Source organism: Ischnura elegans, chromosome 1 (genome assembly GCF_921293095.1).
Source record: "Ischnura elegans chromosome 1, ioIscEleg1.1, whole genome shotgun sequence".
Taxonomy (NCBI): domain Eukaryota; kingdom Metazoa; phylum Arthropoda; class Insecta; order Odonata; family Coenagrionidae; genus Ischnura; species Ischnura elegans.
This window is the reverse complement of record NC_060246.1, coordinates 77299955-77319859: the sequence shown is the minus strand read 5'-3', so window position 1 is coordinate 77319859 and position 19905 is coordinate 77299955. Positions and strand designations below refer to the sequence as shown.

At 36.1% G+C, this 19905-nt stretch overlaps 1 protein-coding gene across 1 annotated transcript in view; it reads left to right on the top strand.

Annotated features, from left to right (window-relative positions):
• LOC124154843 (pneumococcal serine-rich repeat protein) overlaps nt 1-15534 on the top strand; it is a 353437-nt gene extending 337903 nt beyond the window's left edge. The window contains exons 20-22 of the mRNA XM_046528677.1: nt 5726-5808; nt 8455-8644; nt 11033-15534. Coding sequence (XP_046384633.1) covers nt 5726-5808; nt 8455-8644; nt 11033-11134 — 375 coding nt within the window. The 3' untranslated portion in view covers nt 11135-15534. The remainder of the gene's footprint in view (nt 1-5725; nt 5809-8454; nt 8645-11032) is intronic.
• Nucleotides 15535-19905: the final 4371 nt, after the last annotated feature.

Below are 19905 nucleotides of genomic sequence, written 5' to 3'. Positions count from 1 at the left end.
AAGAAAATCTTATCTCTACGTCAATGATTCTTTGCATAACTTTCATTACATACCCGGTTGGAACCTTGCTCCTGTCGGCATAAAAGAAGAGAGAAATACTATATGAACATAGCACTTCACACCCGGAATGAAGAATATGGTCCTGATGAAGAATTAAGTCATTCGTAGCAATGTCTGCTAAGATGACGGAGCACAGTATCCGGACGGAGAACTCAAACAGAATTTACTTCAAATATTCGCCAGAAGATAATCATGTCCTACATAATTTATAATCGTAACTGAATCTCAATGAAAATAACTAATGGAAAAGATAGCACATTCAACTGAAAATACAGAGTAACTCGAAATATTAACTTACGAAAGTTATTTTGGAAATGGGTGGAGGCCCTCGTTTTTCTTTTTTTTTCTCGTCACTGAGCGATAGAGGGCGACATAAATGGCGGTTAGGCCGGCTGCCGCTAAAATTCCGTGGGTGCTGGAAACAAATATATATCTTACGCGAACTTAATAGTTGTTATTCGCTCCTAACCACAAATTTATAACATTAAATTCTTATAATAAACTTTGCAATTCATTATTTGATTACGTTTTCTAAACTGGTCGGGAATTTCTTAAGCGATCATTGATGTTGAAGTATGAACGAGAATTGGGAATTTTATGGTGGTATAATTATTTAACAATCTATCACAGCATAAATCGATGACAAAAAGCCTTTTCTATGAATAATACCGAGAATAACCACCGAAAACGTTTAAATAAGACCACTAAAGACAAAAAATGGCGGAAGAAACAAAAGCGAACATTTTTTCGTGACTTATGAAAAAGGTTTGAAATTACGAAACTCGATTTTACGAAGTGCCAATTTTCCGGTCCCACTGACTTCGTAAAATCAAGAGTTTACTGTATTATGTACTGTGTAAATTTTGGGATAAAAGACATGAATCTGAAAGACATGACACTCTGTTAAAGCACATCAATTGCGATAAACATAAACGTGTGAAAGAAAGGAGACCCGCAAAACGACAGCTATCAGTTGAACTGACAGTTACTCAGTCAAAGAAAGTGAAAGAGGTGAGAGAGGAGTTTGTTGTCCCTACTACTGAAGCATTTTTAAATGCTGGAATTAGAATTAAAGAAACTTGATAATCCAAAAATTCAGGAAAGGCTCTCGGAAGTACATACATGAAGGGTGCTGGGGATTTGCCATCTGATCATATTTGCCAAGAATACATTCTGATTATAGGGAAAAAGAAGCAGGAAGAGCTTAAATATTGTGTTATTGGTCTAAATTAATACAATGAAACTAAAAACAAATTTGAGTACTATTTGGTCAATTTTTTCTCAAGTCTTCCTCACAAAGACAGTTAATCAAGTGAAGTATTCACGGTGCACCTTTTCTTGCTCACTCTATAATATTAATGCTTGAACCATTTGCTTCATTTGATTTTATCAGAAATTTTGTACTGTTGAAATTGTATTTAATGTTAATTAAAATGCTTAAAAAAGTGTAAGCAATCGTGAAATGTGCACCAAAAAATAATAAAACACCTAGAAATGTGCAAAAATTTTACATTATAATAACATCACCAAGATTTTCTATAAAACCGAAATCACATGCATAGTTTTAAAACGAATTTCAGCAAAAAGTAAAACCACTTTCACGGATCTCTACTTATGGTTATCCAATGTGTGGGATTTGAAAAATAAATTACCAGTGTAGGCAACCCGTGTACCAAACAGGCCCTACCCAAAGCATATTTTTAGTTAAGCGCCTGAGAGTTGGTAGAGTGTAAGTACCCACCATGACAGGAAGGTGCATATCCTCTACAATCCGCCTATCCACCATAATGGAGTTTAATTTTATCTAGAGATTTTTGGATCATTAGAATGTGCCAGTAGTCTTGAACATGGAGAGTCAAGCAATGCAGTGATTAATCTAAAAGTGCAATTGCACTTGAATATCAACCCTACAAGCACACATTATCAAAACAAAGAGTGCGTGTCAGCTATCCACTGAGGAGAGGTATGGTGTGTCCACTTCATGCAACCACTAATGTGAATCACAATTGCTACTAAGACTGTGTGTTTAGGATGCCACTGGTCAAATATTCATTCATATTTGTTACTGGACAGGTCCTTCTTTGAAACCTCTTGTTGTCTATGCTCCAGATATCATAAATAATTTTTTGTCACAAGATAAATTGATTTTTATGACAGTTTTGTTGCTTTGAGCAGTGACTTGCTGCTGAAATGTAGTTGCCAAAGTAGGTTGTTCACCTCAACCTTGAAATTTTGGCTCCTGTAAATTCTGCAATCCAGGCATACTTAGTGACAAAATGGACATACTACCTTGAGCGCGAGGTCAGTTCTCTGTGGTTTGATTACCCACTGATCAAAATAGCCCCTCTGACTCCTTAGGATTTATCCCATCTTACTCTCTCTTTGGGTGGCCTGGGAATAGCATGTTTTAAAGGAGAGCATGCAAGAATGAGGGAATCAAGGAAGGAAACAGTCATTGCAAACAAGTATGGTTTCACATGAAAAATCAAAATACGAACTGGTTTCATCTCACGGCCACATAATTAGAGTGCCTTGTGTGGCAAATTTTTATCTTATAACCAATTGCAATACCAGGCAGAATTTCCAGACTCAATTTTTTTTCAAATCGATTCATCCCTTCTGTCGGAATATTTGTTTTCCTCAGAGTTTTAATATTTTGACAAAAATTAAAATGGCCTGGCAATATATAGGTATTTGGTACAGAGTTAATCATAGTTAATACTATCATCTAAACCTCAATAATCTGGTGAAGTATGTACTAGTTTTTTAGGTGACTTAATTTAATGCCCCTTAATGGGTCTTTGTAGGCAGTGACCAAATACAGTGCCCTTGAGTGGGTCTTTGTAGGCTGTACGTATCCAGCAACGCATACATACTTCCCTTTTTATCCATCCCTGCTATAAATAGCAGATAAGGGTATTTTTCCTTTCGTTATTGTAAAAATCTGTGCAACAACTTTTCGAAATGAATGAAAATACTAAATGATTATGCTTATGCTGGCTTCTGTTCATTTTTATGTTTCTTTGGTCTATAAGACTGGTATGGCATTATCAACATACTGTATATCACGGCCTATAAGATACACTGGGATATAAGACTCTCAGAGATTTATCAGGGTAGCATAGATTTACTGCTTAAACAATCTTTATAAGATTTATTTGTAATTTTTAGAAGGAATTACTGTCACAGGTATAGTGAAACCCTTTCACTATGCACAGGCTCAAAAGAGAGTTATTATTGATAACTGTAATAAAGACAACCATATTCTTGGCAAGTCAGCTAGGCTTGGTGGAGGACGAAGTAATACCCTTGACAAACAAAGCACTGGCTGATTGAAGTGCCCATTTTTGAGTGAAAAAAAGGGTCTTATTGGCTGCAAAATAAGGTATTTCCTTGGGATTTTTATTTAAATAAGGGTGCCTCCATATGAAAGGGTATAGATTGTTAGGTACCTACTAAGTACAATAAATACTCTTATTTCTGCTGGGGTATTGAAAAATGATAGTAAGTTAGAGGTATCCACAAGTTACAAGTGCTCATAAATGAAGGATTCACTACATTCAACATTTTTCCATATTTTTGGAGGAATTTCTGAAAGAAGTGAGTTGTAGCTAGTAATTGCTAAAGTTGTCTGCATCTGTCATTTTCTTTGATACATAAATATGACTCTCATAATTTTTTATGTATCTTGAAAGAGCTTTGGATTGTCAGTTTCTATAATTGATCATCTATAATTGTGATACAGATATGGAAACTCTTAATTATCAATGCAGTTTGTGATTACCAATTATATTTACCTTTAATAAAGGTAAGTGAAAGGTATGTAACTCTAAAACGCTAATTTTTTTTGTGATTTGAATCAAGATGTATCTGGGTATATACTTGGACTGTTTATTGATTTCAACCCTATTAGTCTGAGCATGATAATTGTCAGAAGTAAAACTCACTGAGTATTTTGATGATATCATGACTGGATATGTGAAATTTGAAATTCATGTGGCTTTTGCTGCTGCATCTCTTAATGCTACCATTGGTATTTGATGTTGAAATATCTGAAAAAATGTAATTTTCAGCAATTTGATCTTTTTATAAGTTCTTCCTTTAAGTATAGTTTAAATGTTCACTGGGTGTAATATGTATTGTTTTTTTTAAGTTCATAGAATGGGTATGAGAAAATTTTGCCCCGTAAATGTTATTATAGCATGCTCGGATGCATTAGTTGATTTAAGACTCCAATTTATTTTGATGTAGCTTCCCTCGTTGGAATACTGTGGTACCCCGATCTATTGTTCCCGCATTCATTGTTCGGCATTCCTGGTCCCAAATTAAGTTCCACAAAGATAATGTAATTTTTTCCCACATCTATCGTTCCCTGACAATAATTTTCCTGCATCTACGGTTTGACGAAAATGAGACGAAATATATACAATGTATCATTTATGGTTAAGAATGACATGCACGTAATTTGAATTTTCCCCAAGAGATGGAACTCCCATAGGGAGAAGCTCAGTAGCATAGGATATTAACGCACAAACAATTAATATTAATATTCCTGTACACGGCTAAAATCTTGTTAGAATCTTTGATTGAATTTCATAATTACTCGCAAAAAGAAATCATGTGTTTCCTGGGACATAGGCAACCTAGTCAGACATTTCCTGCATTGATCGTTTACCCGCATTCATAGTTTTTTTCATCTATCCCCTTGAAAAACGATATATCGAGGTTCCACTGTAGAACAAATGAAATGTTTGTATTTGATTCGTCTGGATTGCACATTGTAGTATGTATGTCAATGGTCTCTGTTATGTTCATTTACTACCTACTTCTTGGATGAAGAAAATGACTCTTTGCCTAAATGTTTGCCAACATGATACATGTCTTTACTAAGATTGATTTAGGGGGACTTCTGAAACTAAGTTCATCAACATTTCAAATAAAAAAAATAAATCATCCAAGTTGAACATGATGCCTTTCTGCAGTTAGCGATTCATATGAGGTTGCCAATGCCATTTTTTTAATTTGACTGATGCATCTTTGACCTATAAATAAGGTCTTCCTGGGCAAATCAGTAAAGGAAGTAAAGAATGCTTTGGTTTTTTATTTACTTTTATTTATTTTTATTTGGTTATGGAATTTACACATAAACTTATTTGCAACAAAGTTGGTACTAACATGAAATTATAATATGTATTTTTTTTTAAATTCGTTAATATTAATTTGGGTTTGCTGCTTTCTTAGAGTTTACCTAATACATAGTGTACTCCAAGAAGTGTCAAGAAATAAGGCATGATCAAATTTAGGTTAGAGTCTAAGTAGTCAAATTAAATTTAGGCTACAATGAACAAAAGAAGTAAAGTTCAGAATTTGAGCATCATCATATGCATTGTAAAATTATTTGCTTTAGCTTACCCTATCCTTCATTAAGTTGAATATTTTATGAAAATGCTGACACATGCATGAAATAAAATATGTGTTTTCTTGCTTGTTTGAATGAAATGGTCAACTTAAAAAAAATAGTCTTACATGATAATTTTCATCCTCTCTTACTGTATTCCATTTTATTTTAATTTTTTGACGTGGAACCTAATTAGAAATATCGATAAATATGTACAAATTTTTGATGAAAAATTAATTTTTTGGATATTTTTCTTTCGCTTTCTAGAAACCTCATCGTCTTCTTCCTACCAATCTGTATGTTGTTTTATACAACTTCAAGTCAAGACATCCTGATGAACTGGATCTCAAGTAAGTAAACTTATGTGGTATATACTTCTATAGGGGTACATTTGTCTTAGTGTATTTCATTCATTTGGTTTTCTGTATCCATATTGCAAGGAATATTAACCCTTTCGCGCCGGACCTTGGTTCAGGGAAATTCTTCCTCAATACAAGTATCTTGAAAGTTTTCTTTACTCCCTTGTACGAAGCGTTTTCGCGTCAACTGAAGGCAGTGGTTCCCTTCTAACCATTTCTGGACCCAACTCAGAGGGTGCCCATCCCTTTCCTCGGCCTCTGTCCCAGACCCTAGAAGGATTAAAAGCCCCTTCCTAGCACGAGTTCGCAGTCAACTGGCTAAAATGTTTATGCAAAATATATGAAAATATTTCTTGCTCGCACCGATTTTTTTACATTCAAAATGAATTTTGTGTTTTTTTCTGAGCGTGCAGAAATTTTAAACGAAGTTCTAACGTTGATTTAGACGGATTTAATGTATTTACTAGTTGTTCTATAACTCCGTTGAGATTAACGTTAGAATTTTGTTTGAAATTTCCATGTGGTCAGCAAAAAAAGATGAATTCATTTCTAGCATTGAATTTCAAAAGTAAGCAACAAATATTTTTTTTGGAAAACACATTGCAAATAACAGTAGTTGACCGCGTAGAGAGGATAAGAAAGGGTCGACCTGAGCGGCCGAAGATGGGACTGGGCTCACGCTAAGGCGGATCGTGAGGGGCGACCGCGTCCGTGGGTCTATTGTGTCCGCGACGGTCACTTTTTCGACCTGTGCCGCACAGGCGTGGCATTCGTTGGTTAGGGTAAGAACATTCAGGATGCACTGGTGTGGCATTCGTTGTTAAGGGAAGAAAATCCTCGCCGCACAGGTGAGGCATTCGGCGTGAAAGGGTTAACAAAACATCTCCCATGTCTTATGTATAGGAAATGCCCTATAACAAATTTTAATGGTTTATATCGAATCTGTATACACTTTTCCAATGTCTTCAGATGTGCTTACTTCCATTTACGTCTTCTAGACAATACAGAATATCTACTATGTTTATTTTAGGTCATATTAAAAGAATAAATAACTAGTTTGCATTGAAGTCAGTTTATGAGAATCAGACATTCAGCGAGACATATATTTATGAATACTTGCTCTGCAATTTCTTAGCCAGGTGTAAAGTGTAAGAGAAGGAGTATCTTATACAGATAATCTGTGAAAAATCAGTTTTGGAAAATTCAATAAATGTGTTCACTTTCAGCAGGTTCCTTACCACCAAATTTAGTTGAATTCACTTGCTGCACCAAAGTGATTTATTTTCTCATTTACTTTTATATTTTCATCCTTTTCGTTTGAGTTAATATACAGTGTGATAAGGTTATAAAATCAAAAGTAGTATTCAACTACAATAAGGCTAGAACACCAGAAACATCTGATCCGATATGTTAAGGACTTAACATATCGGATCAGATCGCAGAGTTATTCTTCACCAAAGAAAAACCCTAAAATGGTGCGGAAAGTTGGCTGAGGAGTTGATATCATCAAAATCGAAGGTAAATGCATCTTTACTATACATGCACACAAATAGACAACGGGAAATAAAATGGGTGCTGTTGAGTTCCACAAAAACGTATTTCTCCATTAGGTATTGTATTGGCTAGGGAGGAAAAACATGGAAGAGGAGGAAGGGACATCGGGAGAGGAAAAATGATGTGTATTCCACGATGAGCAAAGAAAAAAGAATGAAAAGCCATGGAAGTAAGAAAACATTGTAAAGAATGCTGCAAGAAATCAGTGAAAGAAGGGAAAGAGGCTAATGGAAGAAGAAAAGTGAAAATTATGTTTGACTTTTGGCTTTGGATATCCTGAGAAACCATTAATGTGCATAAATTTTTGCAACACCACACATCTATATTTAAATTTTATAAATTTTACGGTTATTGTTCAATGCATTTCCTAAGTATGTCTTTAATCATACCACATATTATTCCTTTTAAATTGGCATCTACGGTAGTAATTTAACATTGTTACTTCTTATTGGATCATATGTGCACAAAATTATTATTTGAGAAAAAACACAAAAGAAGGATAAGAAGAATAAAAAAGTTTTATGCACATCAAGGTATGTCTTCTGTTGTTTGGGCACTTCATATACATGGTACCGAAGCAGCTGATACCAAATACATGCTAAGAGAGGCCCAAAAAAGTGACTGATTGACCGAAACAGTGCGAAGAAAAAGGATATTGTTTGGTTTTTACACCAAAGTGACAGGGATAAATAAAAATAGGATAGGAGTCCATGATCAGTTTCAATAATATTTAGTTTTGCATTAATGAATTTTTCTTCCAGAGTCAATCCATTTGCCTAGATATGCATGTAATCATGATTTCTGCAAATCCCAATTTATAATAATAATAAAAATTTAACACAACTTAGGCATTAAAGGCATATTGTAGATGTCACTTAAATATTAGTATGTGCTCTGTGTGCTTGTACAGATTCTCTCTGTGAGGATTTCTCTATAACCTTTGCTGGGCACACCACTGAACGCTCATATTTCTTGGTTTTCTAGAAATAGAGTATCAATCAAAAAAAAGAATAATTTTCAATGCTTCTAAAGATCTTGATTTACTGAATGTTAAAAACTTGCGTTTCCTTTCTCAATTTTCAGAGCTGGGTACAAAGTGACTGTAATTGACACTTCTGATCAAGATTGGTGGCAAGGCAAGTGTTTGGGGCGAGTAGGCTATTTTCCTTCGAAGTATGTGACCAGGTTGCAGCCAGGTGAAAGACCCTTGCAAGTAACCCACAATCTACAAGTTTCTGATGGTGATAATGGCCTCATGCTTCTCAGAGATCAGGTATGGAATTGAATGAATAAATATATCATCTTCACTGCCAAACTAGTTTCTGCCACTGAACCAAATAGCCATTGGTAAGGAATGAAACACAATTTCACAACTCAATATTTTCCACCCATTTTTTACTTGACCTTGACTGATTTCAATGCCCATCAGGCAAGTAGCCAGGAGGGCTTCAGCTCCCTCCCTCGAAATGTTTTCTGCTGAGAGGGACCTCAGGCAGCACCTATCCTCTAACCATATTTTATAATTATAATCCTTAAACCATATTTTGATATGTTCAAATTTCATAGTGTATGCCAATAACCAAAAAGGAATTTGATTTTCAGCCTATGCAAATGATAAATATGTAGGCAATTGAATTGAATGAATGGTTTTTTGGTGCATGCAAATTGAATAAAAGTCAGCATAGGCAATGTCTACCCCTCTAGTTCCCCCCAAGCATCTTGCTGTCTATGCAGGGACAGAACTAAGGAGTTTTTTTCAGGGGGGCAGAGATCAGTTTGCTGCCCCCCCTGTCCTGATTCCTCCTCTCTTCCTCTTCCTTCACCACGAAAATATAATGCAACTGTGAACTATTTTTTTGAGATGCGGCAGTTGAAAATATATACTGTATGTTTGCTAATAAGAAGTTTTATTAATATTATCGTTTAATGATTTATTACTGAATAATAAATGCTAAATAATTTAATTAGAAAAATTAAAAAACTTAAAAAAATAAAATTTTCTAATTTTGACGCCCGAGGCCCATGCACCCTCTGCCCCACCCTAGTTCTGGCCCTGTGTCTACATGTCTAATGCTTATGATTCATTTTATAGAGGTTTGGAGGATGGGCTCAAGGCATATTGAAAATAATGTAAAGGCATTCAAACTGATTAAGGTCAAAGATCAAGGTCAGGTAAAAAGGTGTAAAAAATGCATAGCCTGTGTTTCATTTATTACAAAATAAATTGTCACTTAGTCAACTTGCCAATGATTGAATACAAACAGTGTTTGTTTGTAACTTCATATTTTCTAAAGACTATCTTTGGCATCCATCGGTTTTCAAAATAACTTAAGGACTTAACAAAATCTTCATTTTGATAATCCTCAGTCTGGAGTATCTATTGCCCTGATATGCTAAGGGTAATTTAACTCTTTCATGCCAGAGCCTCGTGAAGGGAAATTCTTCCATGTTACGAATCCCTTGAAATTTTTTTGAATTCCCCTGTATGAAGCTCTCTTGCATTGACGGAATGCAGAAGTTTGCACCCGTCCTAAGGCAAGGACCCAACTCAGGTGTACACTGATCCCTTTCAACTGACTGAAATAGCCATGTCTTATAGGCACAAATATTTGTGGTTCCCATAGATGTTTTAATATATAAAATGGATTCCCTGTGTTTTTCTGAGAATGAAGAAATTTTAAACGAAGCTCATATTCATATTGACGGATTTAACATATCTATTCCATATCGACTGATTTGAAACTGAACGGAACTTTATTGATAATAATGCTAGAACTCTTTTTGAAATTTCCATGTGATAAGGGAGAAAAGAAGAATTCATTTCTAAATTTAGATTTATAAGATAAGCAACAAATATTTTTTGGAAAAAAATGCTGCAAATAGCATTGGGTGGCCACGCGGAGAGGATGGAAAAGGGTCCATCTGAGTGGCTGAGGAAGTGCCTGGGCACCCGCTAATCTGGGTATCGAGGGGCGACCAAGTAGCTGGGTCTATTGTGTCTGCCGCAGTCACTTTCCTCCACCCTGCACGGAATATACATGGCTTTCGTTCATTTGCATAGGAAAATTGACAATGCACCGATTTGGCTTTCATTCTCTTGCAAAGAAAATTCTAGCCACAAATATGCGGCATTCGGCTTGAAAGAGTCAAGAAAATGTTGGAATGTAAAAAAATAACATGAAATATGTAATCATTTCATGATACACAATTACTTTCTATATCTTATTTAAAGTTAATGGAAGTATTATGGTCCATATTATTTTGGAAAATTGTTACATTATCTGAAATCAATTAAATGGCATAATGTTGAAAAACATTTTTTTAGTGAGGCAATATATTTTGCTCTCACTTGAGCCTTTAAAGATCATTTGTAACTCACAGGAGAGAGAGATCACTTATTGCACTTACAGGAGAAAATTAATCAAATATTTTATTTGAAATTAATAGTTTTAACTCAATGCTTTTCCTGGTTATACATATATACTAAGTATGTTGATAAAGAGTTTGCATGGACATTTTTATATTTGTATTTATTCAATCTATATCCAATACTCGCTTGTCAGTAAATAACAGTTTCCTTGACCCTGTACGTTAAGCTTACATGGTTATTCCTTTGTACTCACATGAAATGCTAATTGAACTTTTTATTAATCCTCAATAGATTGTCATTCAGGTGGGTGAGGAGTTGGATGGCATGGTGATGATCCGCAGCGGTGATAATCGCCAGGGCGTTTGTCCACTCAAGTTTCTCCAGGAAGTGTGACACAGTCGCAATGTCCGTGAGGTTCATCAAACTCACTGGTCAAGGATGCCTCATTGCAAGAACTATTGCTCGAGATCGATATCAGCAGCTTCCCAGAGCTTGGCGGTGGTTAACGACCAGCCGACTGTCCTGTCGTCCTTCTCCTCGACAGCTCTCATCCTCATCTTCCTCCCTATGCTCTTGTTGCTGGCTTGCACTCCCCTCCATTGCCTTCTCCCCCAGCCCACCACTCCGTTCGATGCCGAACCAAGTCAGTCAAGCCTTCAAAGGCCCCTCCACGTTTTCACAGATGTGCCTTCCTCATCCTCCTACTCAAACAGGCACTCTCGCATGGCCACGGCTGCTCCATATCGTCGACCTACTCATTTAACGCGTAGAAGATCAATGTCTTTCACTAGACCACTGAGGATTCCTCTTGAAAGGGACATAATGTAAACCACGATAGTGCACCTCCTCCATCTAGAAGTCCATTTGACTCAAAGCATGGGAGCGTGTCATATATTTTTCATGTTTAATACATGTATTGTAAAGTGAAGCACATAAATAAGAATTGGGTCCATAAACCATTGATTTAATTATGTATAAGCTATAGTAGATACATTGGATGTGAAATGGTAAATTTTGATGTTACCGTTGGATTTGATGGGACATTTCATATGAAATAAGATATCATATCAGCTATTTTGTTTATTTTGGAAAAAGCATATGGAGTGCTTAATTAGTGGTGTAGTCTCCAGTGTTGGAGATCATAAAATCAGAATAGACCGAGTACATTTGTGAAACTTTTGGCTTAATCAAAAGACTTGTTTGAAAAGCCGGACAGTTTATGAAGGTCTTTGGAGGATATATGCAGTCTTTTCAGAGTGAATGCAGATAGTTCCTAAGTTAAAACAATGAACTGCATTACTTTAGACTGTTTTATAATGAATCATATTTTCTTCATGTCCCTGGTGGGAATGAAATCCCAGAAACGCATAGCAGTACACCAATGTGAATAATTTTTGGAAGCAATTTCAACAAAACTATTGTAACATGATGATGAGCTAAGAAGGGATGGAGGTTTTATGAGGTTTCAAATATGAATTTGTATGCTTAATATTGTTGAAGGAGCCAATAATTATCAGCTAAATGGGTTCAAAAGCGATGAAGATTAGGATTAATCTTTAATCACATGTTGAAAGTTGTGAGGGATTGATTCTTTTTCATCCTGAAGTTATCAGGAATTTCAGTATAGGACATTGTTTTAAATGTTCTTTGGAGGGTTAACACAAGGTACACTTAACAATTACCAGATTTTCTTAGCTCTAAGGACTGATCACTCGTGATATGTTTGGCTAATGTGAAGTGGTCCCTTGTTAACCCAGAAGTTACTCATATTCTGAAATAGTAGTTAATCTCCTCAAATGACCTACAACCAACAAGAATAAAATTTAACATAATCTCTTATTTTTATCATATAATAGGATTTTGTTTTTGAAGCATTTTGTACAGCTGCAACATTTCCTTCACCTACCTTTCAGATATACTTGACTCCAATGTAATGAGAGAATTTTTCTCCCATTATATTCTCAAAGCTATTTTTACATGACTTTGAAATTTTGTATCTATATTCATTTAATATCAACTAAAATTTCAGGGCAGGCCTTTGACGTGATCTTTGAACAATGAAGAAATATACATCTCTCACCCGTTAGGACCAAATTATTTGTGTGTGTGTGCATTGAAAAGGAGGCTTAATAGGTGCTGTAAATACATATGTGATGTTTTTTTACTGAGGCAATTTTTGATCTTATGTTATTTAATGTGATTGATTCAACTCAAATGTAAATATTTGACAAAAAAGTGGACTAAATGTGTTATATAATAGAAGCTTTTTTTTAAAACCTGTCATGAAAGGAACCGATCTGTGGATAAATTTGTTTAATAATTGAAATAATAAGGTACTGCTTTTGAGCGTCTGTTGAGGCATCAATTGCATGCTTCAAAGCCTTCATTGTTGTAAGACTGTGATTGTAGGCATTCTCTTTAGAGTGTAACTATCTCTAGTCACCAACTCTCTTGTTTCAAATTCTGCTGCATTGAACACCTAACTTATAACTCTGCAATGCAATGTGCAAATTTCTTGTCATCTTCAAACTTTCTTCATTGAAAATCATGCCAAATGCTCTAAAAGAAGCACGAAATATTAATTTTTGTCTGTAGTTCAGATAAACATAGTTATAAAAGATAAATTAACTCTTCAAAAGAACATGGGTGGTGTATAATTCAATTAAAACCATTCATAAAAATACAGACCTCAAAAATATATTTTAAAAATATTAAAAGTTAATAAATTTCAGATATTGTGACATGGCTCTGAGGTGGGGCTTGTGTTATGCAATTAGTTTGCTCATATTTGGATATAGCTGGGGATATGCTGTAGTTGTTACAGCTGTTTGAGAGCTTATGAGTTTTTATGTAGGTAATGTATTAAATATTGACTGTAAATAATTTGTAGATAGGTGAAAAAATTAATTATTTACTTGCATGTGCCTCGTGTTAATGCAGATGCATCTTTGCTTAGTTGCGAAGTGAATGCTTCTCGTACGGAACAATTTATGCCCGCCTGGAGTCATGTTGCAAGTTCATTTATTAATGTTGAGTGATCATGTTGGTGTTGTTGATTTGTTCACATTGAGGAAAATCTGTTATACATTTGTAAATACCTATTTCATGTTGCCGTTTATTGAGATTATTTATAAAAATTATGATTAGCAGCTCAATTAATTTGATTCTGTCCTTATTAATTTCTCTAAATTTTCATTTATATAGTTTAATTGTTGCTAAAGGATATGATTAAATGGAAAAGGAAACTTATAAAATTATGTTCATGAAAACATCCTGATTATGATGAATCAATATGCTTGGTTATTGCATCAAGCAGTGCATTGGTTAATCCTCCGCAGCATTCCTATATTGTGTAATACCAGCCTATGTTTGATGTGTCACGTAGTGTAGAAACAATGTTTTCCTTTTCGTTTAGGATAGACTCTCCAGAATTGTCATCATGAGCATAATTAATGGCTCAGTGTGTGAACTTAATGTTGATTATCTTATCCCATGCCTGATCATTCTCTCCCTAAAAGTATCTTGACTGACTGCAGAAGGCAGTGACTGGCAAATTTACCTTGCCCCTTTTTAAGGAGCACTTTTCAGAAACATCTTCTTAAGCGTGGGCCGAAAATTTGCCATTCTTTTCATGAAAAGATACAAATGGAATGTCAGATGTTGATGATGTTATGCCAAAATTTTTATCATCCTATGCCATGCATCTAAGGGAGAAACACATCTGTGATTCACCTTGTATATTCCATTCACATTAAATGTGATTAGTTTGCTAACACAAGTGTAATATACATGTATTTGAACATTCCCCTGGTAATGCACTCCTGGTTCCTTATTTGTCAAAAAAGAAAAAAACAATCACTGAGTGTTTTGTGTGCTGATATCACCAAATCTTAAGTGTAAGCATGACAATGTCTTCGAGTACCTACATGTGATTGTGAATTATTGAACAGAAAAGTTTGTGGCTTACAAATTGAGGAGGAACTTCTCTCTACAGTCCATTACTCGTGTTCCTGTCCACTTCCATCCATATCCCATCATCCTGTTAGTGCTGGCAGAAGTTTTTTCCATCGAGCTATTTTAATGCAAGACTTTAGTGAAAATTTTGCCCTCACAGTTCAAGCTAAATTTCATATTGCACGTTTTTCAGATATGCACTCTCACCAAGATGAAAAAATTTCAAGGTTTGCTGGAATTCCATGATATAAATACATGAATTATCATGTGCTAATTACCTGAATAGCTTACTTTCATTTGACATTTTATACATTTTTCTCTTTTTGAAGTTTTTGTTACAGACAACTTTGGTATATAATCACATGCAATTTTTAGCAAAAGTTCTCCTTACTCATTTATGAATTTAAATTAATTTGTATTGATGAATTAAATTCAGCAGATCTTTTTTTATATATCACCATGAAAGCTTTGGATAAATTAAACTATTGTTTTGCACTGATCAAAGGTATTTTAGATTTTCACTTATGTAAGGCATTGCCCAAACAGGGAGAGGAGTACATCTGTAATAATACTTAAGTTAGCTAAAATTCTAAAGATATAATTTTGTAAAATATTAACATTTAATTATAATGCACTCATGTTCCTAAAGTGGAATGGCCTGGTTTAAAATTAAGTTTTGCTGGCAGTGATTGTTCTCTTCTAATAACACCGAGCCAACAAATGTTTGTTTTCTTAATGTTTTGCATTTTAGTGGATAATTTGTATTCAGCTGCCACTTCCTTTATATTTGAAAATATAGTCTTCAATTAAGGATATAATAAACTGTGTTACTATAAAAATGTTTTTCTTCATTGATGGTGAATTTCCTTGAAACTGAAATTCTAAGGAGGATCCAAGCAGTAATGTGAAATTTCAGTGAGTGTTTCCTAAATGCATGCATCGATGGAACTTGCAGGATGTGTTGAACTAAAGAATGCATAGATTTTTCTTCTCACTGAATTTCTGAGTGCTAATACTCTCAAAATTCATCTTTTTTATGACATACTCTAGCTTGTTTCGCAAGTGATAAATAGTTTTCTATTCCCTTCAGTTTTCCTTCAATATTTGAAAACAAATCCCTTGTGTCATATTTCCATCTTTTGCAATAATTAGATGAATAAACAGAGATTCTCCTTGAAATGGTGTTATGTTTACCCGAGCCTCACTTTTAGCTATACAAATTGCCAGAGGTAATTATTACATACCTTAACATTTTAAAGATATATTCTTCACAACTTTTCACCCATCATATAAAATTATAGTCTCTCTGGCTAAGAAATGACATTTTTTGTTTTTGTCTATACTGTTGACCCTTGCTTAACGATATTAATCCATTCTGGAGAATCAGTTGTATAAAAAAATTCCGCCGTATGTACAAAATATATTTTTTACAGATGAGGAATCAAGTAAAACTCCATCAGAACAATCAAATGTTGCAATAGCATAGTATGCATTTGGTTGAAAAATACAATACAACAAATACAAAATGTAGAAATACATAATTGATGGAGATGCACGAGTAGCTACAAAATCAGTGAAATTTCTGATTTTAGAAAGCACAAGATCAGCTCAAATCACATTGTGAATACAATGTAAATTGCAAAGCTAGGGCCTACTCTATTCCAAACTTCGAGGAAATGGGTTGCCAAGTTTAGCCAGGTATTACAATTCATGTGAGGGATTATGTGGTGATACATGCATGGTGTCTTATTGTTAGTGAGATAACTTTAACCCTGCCTTCACCTTGATCCTCATCTTTCCTCCCCCTCAGATTCACTGACTTTGTTGAATGAAATCAATCTTCATAAAACCGTGGAAGGGTTGGCATACATAGTGGCTGTACACTTGTGAGTGGACTCGAACAGGGGTGTTTGGGGGTATGCAATACCCACCAGGATAAACGGTAGGTGCGAGATTTATGAATTGTGGAATTTTAAGATAAACTGTTCAAAATGGTGAGTTTTACGGCTTTCTGCGGGATATTTTATTAATCCTTACACTGTTCTATCAGTAATATCAATCCAATCAAGTAAAATGGATTAAACTTAAAAATTTCTCTGAGCTCTGGGGGGGGGTTTTATCCCCCAAAACCCTAGCTCGCTGTGCCACTGGACTCGAAGAAGGACTTGGATCTGTCAGGCCAATCAAAGTTAGTATTTAACAGTGGGAGAAATGCCTTTAGGAAACTTAAACCCTCACAGTGAAGCCATAGCAAAATCTTATAGCACAAAGAATAAGCCAATTTTGGGAATGGAAGAGTCTAGTTTTCCAAAACTGAATGTGACAGGTGGATGCACAGCTCTGTCAGGGTAATATTTTCAATTTTTATTGCTATGTATTAAATTTGTCTTATGACTCCTATGTATTTGAATGTCCTCTGCTTTCCACTACTGTGGCTTATGGACATTGACAGATTGAGGGAGTGGGTGGCCTCCCCCTTGTTATCTCTGGAAAAATTGAAATGATGGTTATATTCAAGCAGGTGAGTTTCACACAAATTTTTTCATGACACCATGAAAAAAGTGTTCAAAAATAATAGATGAATTTATCTAAGCCATAGTACTATGCATATCAGACCTCGTACACATTATCGCTAAATGGTATTGCAAATGATCAAGGCGCTACATAATATTATGAACTTCTCCCCCCCCCCCCCCCAAACCTTAACAACAAAACTTTTTATTTCTCTCTCACAGCTTCTAGTAGTGAAGCCATGGGTTTCAACGAGAATCAAGTAGGAGCGCTCAAACCTTTGGAGTCGCTACACACAATAGGGTAGTTTCCTTCATCAAAGAAAACGAAAGGCATTGATTGCGATTTGTTACCCACCATTAGTGTATTCGTAATATGCAAATTATTTGGTTTTAGAAATCCCGGTTTAGACGAATGGCAATGGTCAATTTTATCCTCATTTGAAAAAGGCCAGAATGGCGCCCATGCGATGCCACTCAACGTGACATCACAAGGACCTAGTTTCTATACGAGTAGATAGGAGTTTTACATCGTCTGAGATTACCAATGCATGCATGAGGCACAGAGCTCAGGGAAACGTCTCTTAATAATCACCTATTAAAACTGCCTATTGTCGGAAAGTTTCCTTATCCTTATTTAAGCCAAGCGCTACCTGCTAGCTGGGTACTCTGCTACTTGCTAGCATCCTGCGTTGTATCAGCGCTCAAAGCCTCGCCCCAAGGTCATCTCACTTGATGTCAGCGGGAACCAGAACGACGTCACACGGGGTTTTCCCAGCATTCATACTTAGCCGTCGCGTTTTCGCGCGCTTGAAAATTGTCACTTTTCATTTGAAAGCGAAAAATAGATATCGTCATTTAAAAATCTAAAAGCGTGAATTACGTACTCCAGGAGTAATAATCTTTCGATTTAGTCAATAAAAAAATACTAGGAAGCCACCCTATTTTGGAATCATAAATATCATGTTATTTCATCTAACAATATAAGTATAGTTTTCCATTTTCAGAGGGGATAAAATACAATATATATTGGTCAGTGCAGTAGCGTAATTGATCGAGCGTTTGGGGCCTAGGTTCAAATCCATAGTGGAATCTTTGGGCTCCCAAATACTTTAATTAATTAACGTCAGTTTTAAAGGTTCAACACGCCGCGAGAGTGAATGGTGCGTCCTCTTTACTCATTATTTTACCCGTGGGTACGTTCGATTGCAGATTTCTCTCGACTCGTGGAATCGATGTACGGTCGAAGCGCTGCAAAAAATAGATTACGGCGGCAGTGCTCGTGACAATGACGTGACGAGGGAGGGTGAGGGAGGCATGAGGCTGACGGTTCGAGCACCCATATGTCTCCACGCCGCGCACCTGTGCACCCCCACCGTCTCCACCGCACGTGGGCGTGGAGACACAGCTGTAAATGAAGAATGAACGAGTTCGTGAGAAAAATATGAAAAACGAAGATTTTAGTAGTTAGGAATTTTACTTTACTGGAGTAGTGAGCAGGATGGGGGTTCTAAACACGGTTTTAGAGGGAATTATGCTATGCAAGCTATGGAGGGGAAGGAAGGTAATAGGTTTTATAGATAGAATGAAAGGGAGGAGGCCTTCCCATAGATTCAGGAGTGATGTCCAATTTGAAAAAAGGAAACATACCGGCGTAATCTGCTAAATGACCCATGTAAATTTATCTTAACCGATATAGTACTTAAGTTATCTTTAGTTAGTTAGATTTAGTACTCGTGCACGTTAATTGTTGAATTTGGTGAACACACCGGAGTAAAATGGCCAATATGTGCTGTATTCGGAGGTATGGGAATAAATAAAATAAAATGCTTGTCGTTGGTAGGACAATTGACGCATGGAAATTACCGTCAGAGAAACTACTCGGTACTTAACGTCCGTGTAGGCCAATTTCCAGTGAATGCAGTGGGGGGGATCCCTTATACTGTTTAGAAATTCCATGAAAAAAAAATCACCAATTTGAATCGTAATATCATAGCAAAAGGCACATATGTTACTGACTTCAACAGAAGCATCATGTGCTTAGGGATACCCCATGTCACTGCCTCGGCGAGAAGCATGCTCTACGTTGAAATCCCAATTCAGCGACGTGAGACGCATTTCGCCGCTAACATTGAGAGGTGAGGCACGGATGAATGCACTTTTGCCTCACGCTTTGGTGCTTCCGAGTAAGGGGATTGCATAGAGGAGGCCCAATTCCATCCCGTAGGAGAAAGATTTCTGTTTCCACCTCGGTCGCATTTTAATAGGTTTTCAAAAATGTGGATCGCATTGCACTCATCTTTGCGCCGCGGACATTTTTGGAAATCGATTAAAATATAGTCGAAGTGGGAACGGAAATCAGCCTTTAATGGGATGGGATTGGGCCTCTATGCATTCCCCTTGGCTTTAATGCTGAAACGGTCAGTGTGAAGGAGTAGACGGAGAAGTGTGGAGCCGAGAGGTGGTGGCAGATGCATGGACCGCATTCGATGGAAATGGTGCACTCCTTCGTGAACCAAGGAGGGCCACCGCGATTGAGGTAAGTACCAACTGGTTGTCGCTGTACGTCAATATCACCCCCCAGGGAACTTCGCAAAGGAGGTGCGAAATTTCCATTAAGAAAGAAGTCGTTCGCCTTGAACGGAATTCGAACCCGGATATCCTGACTTCTGGTCGAATGCCTTACCAGTTAAGCTATCG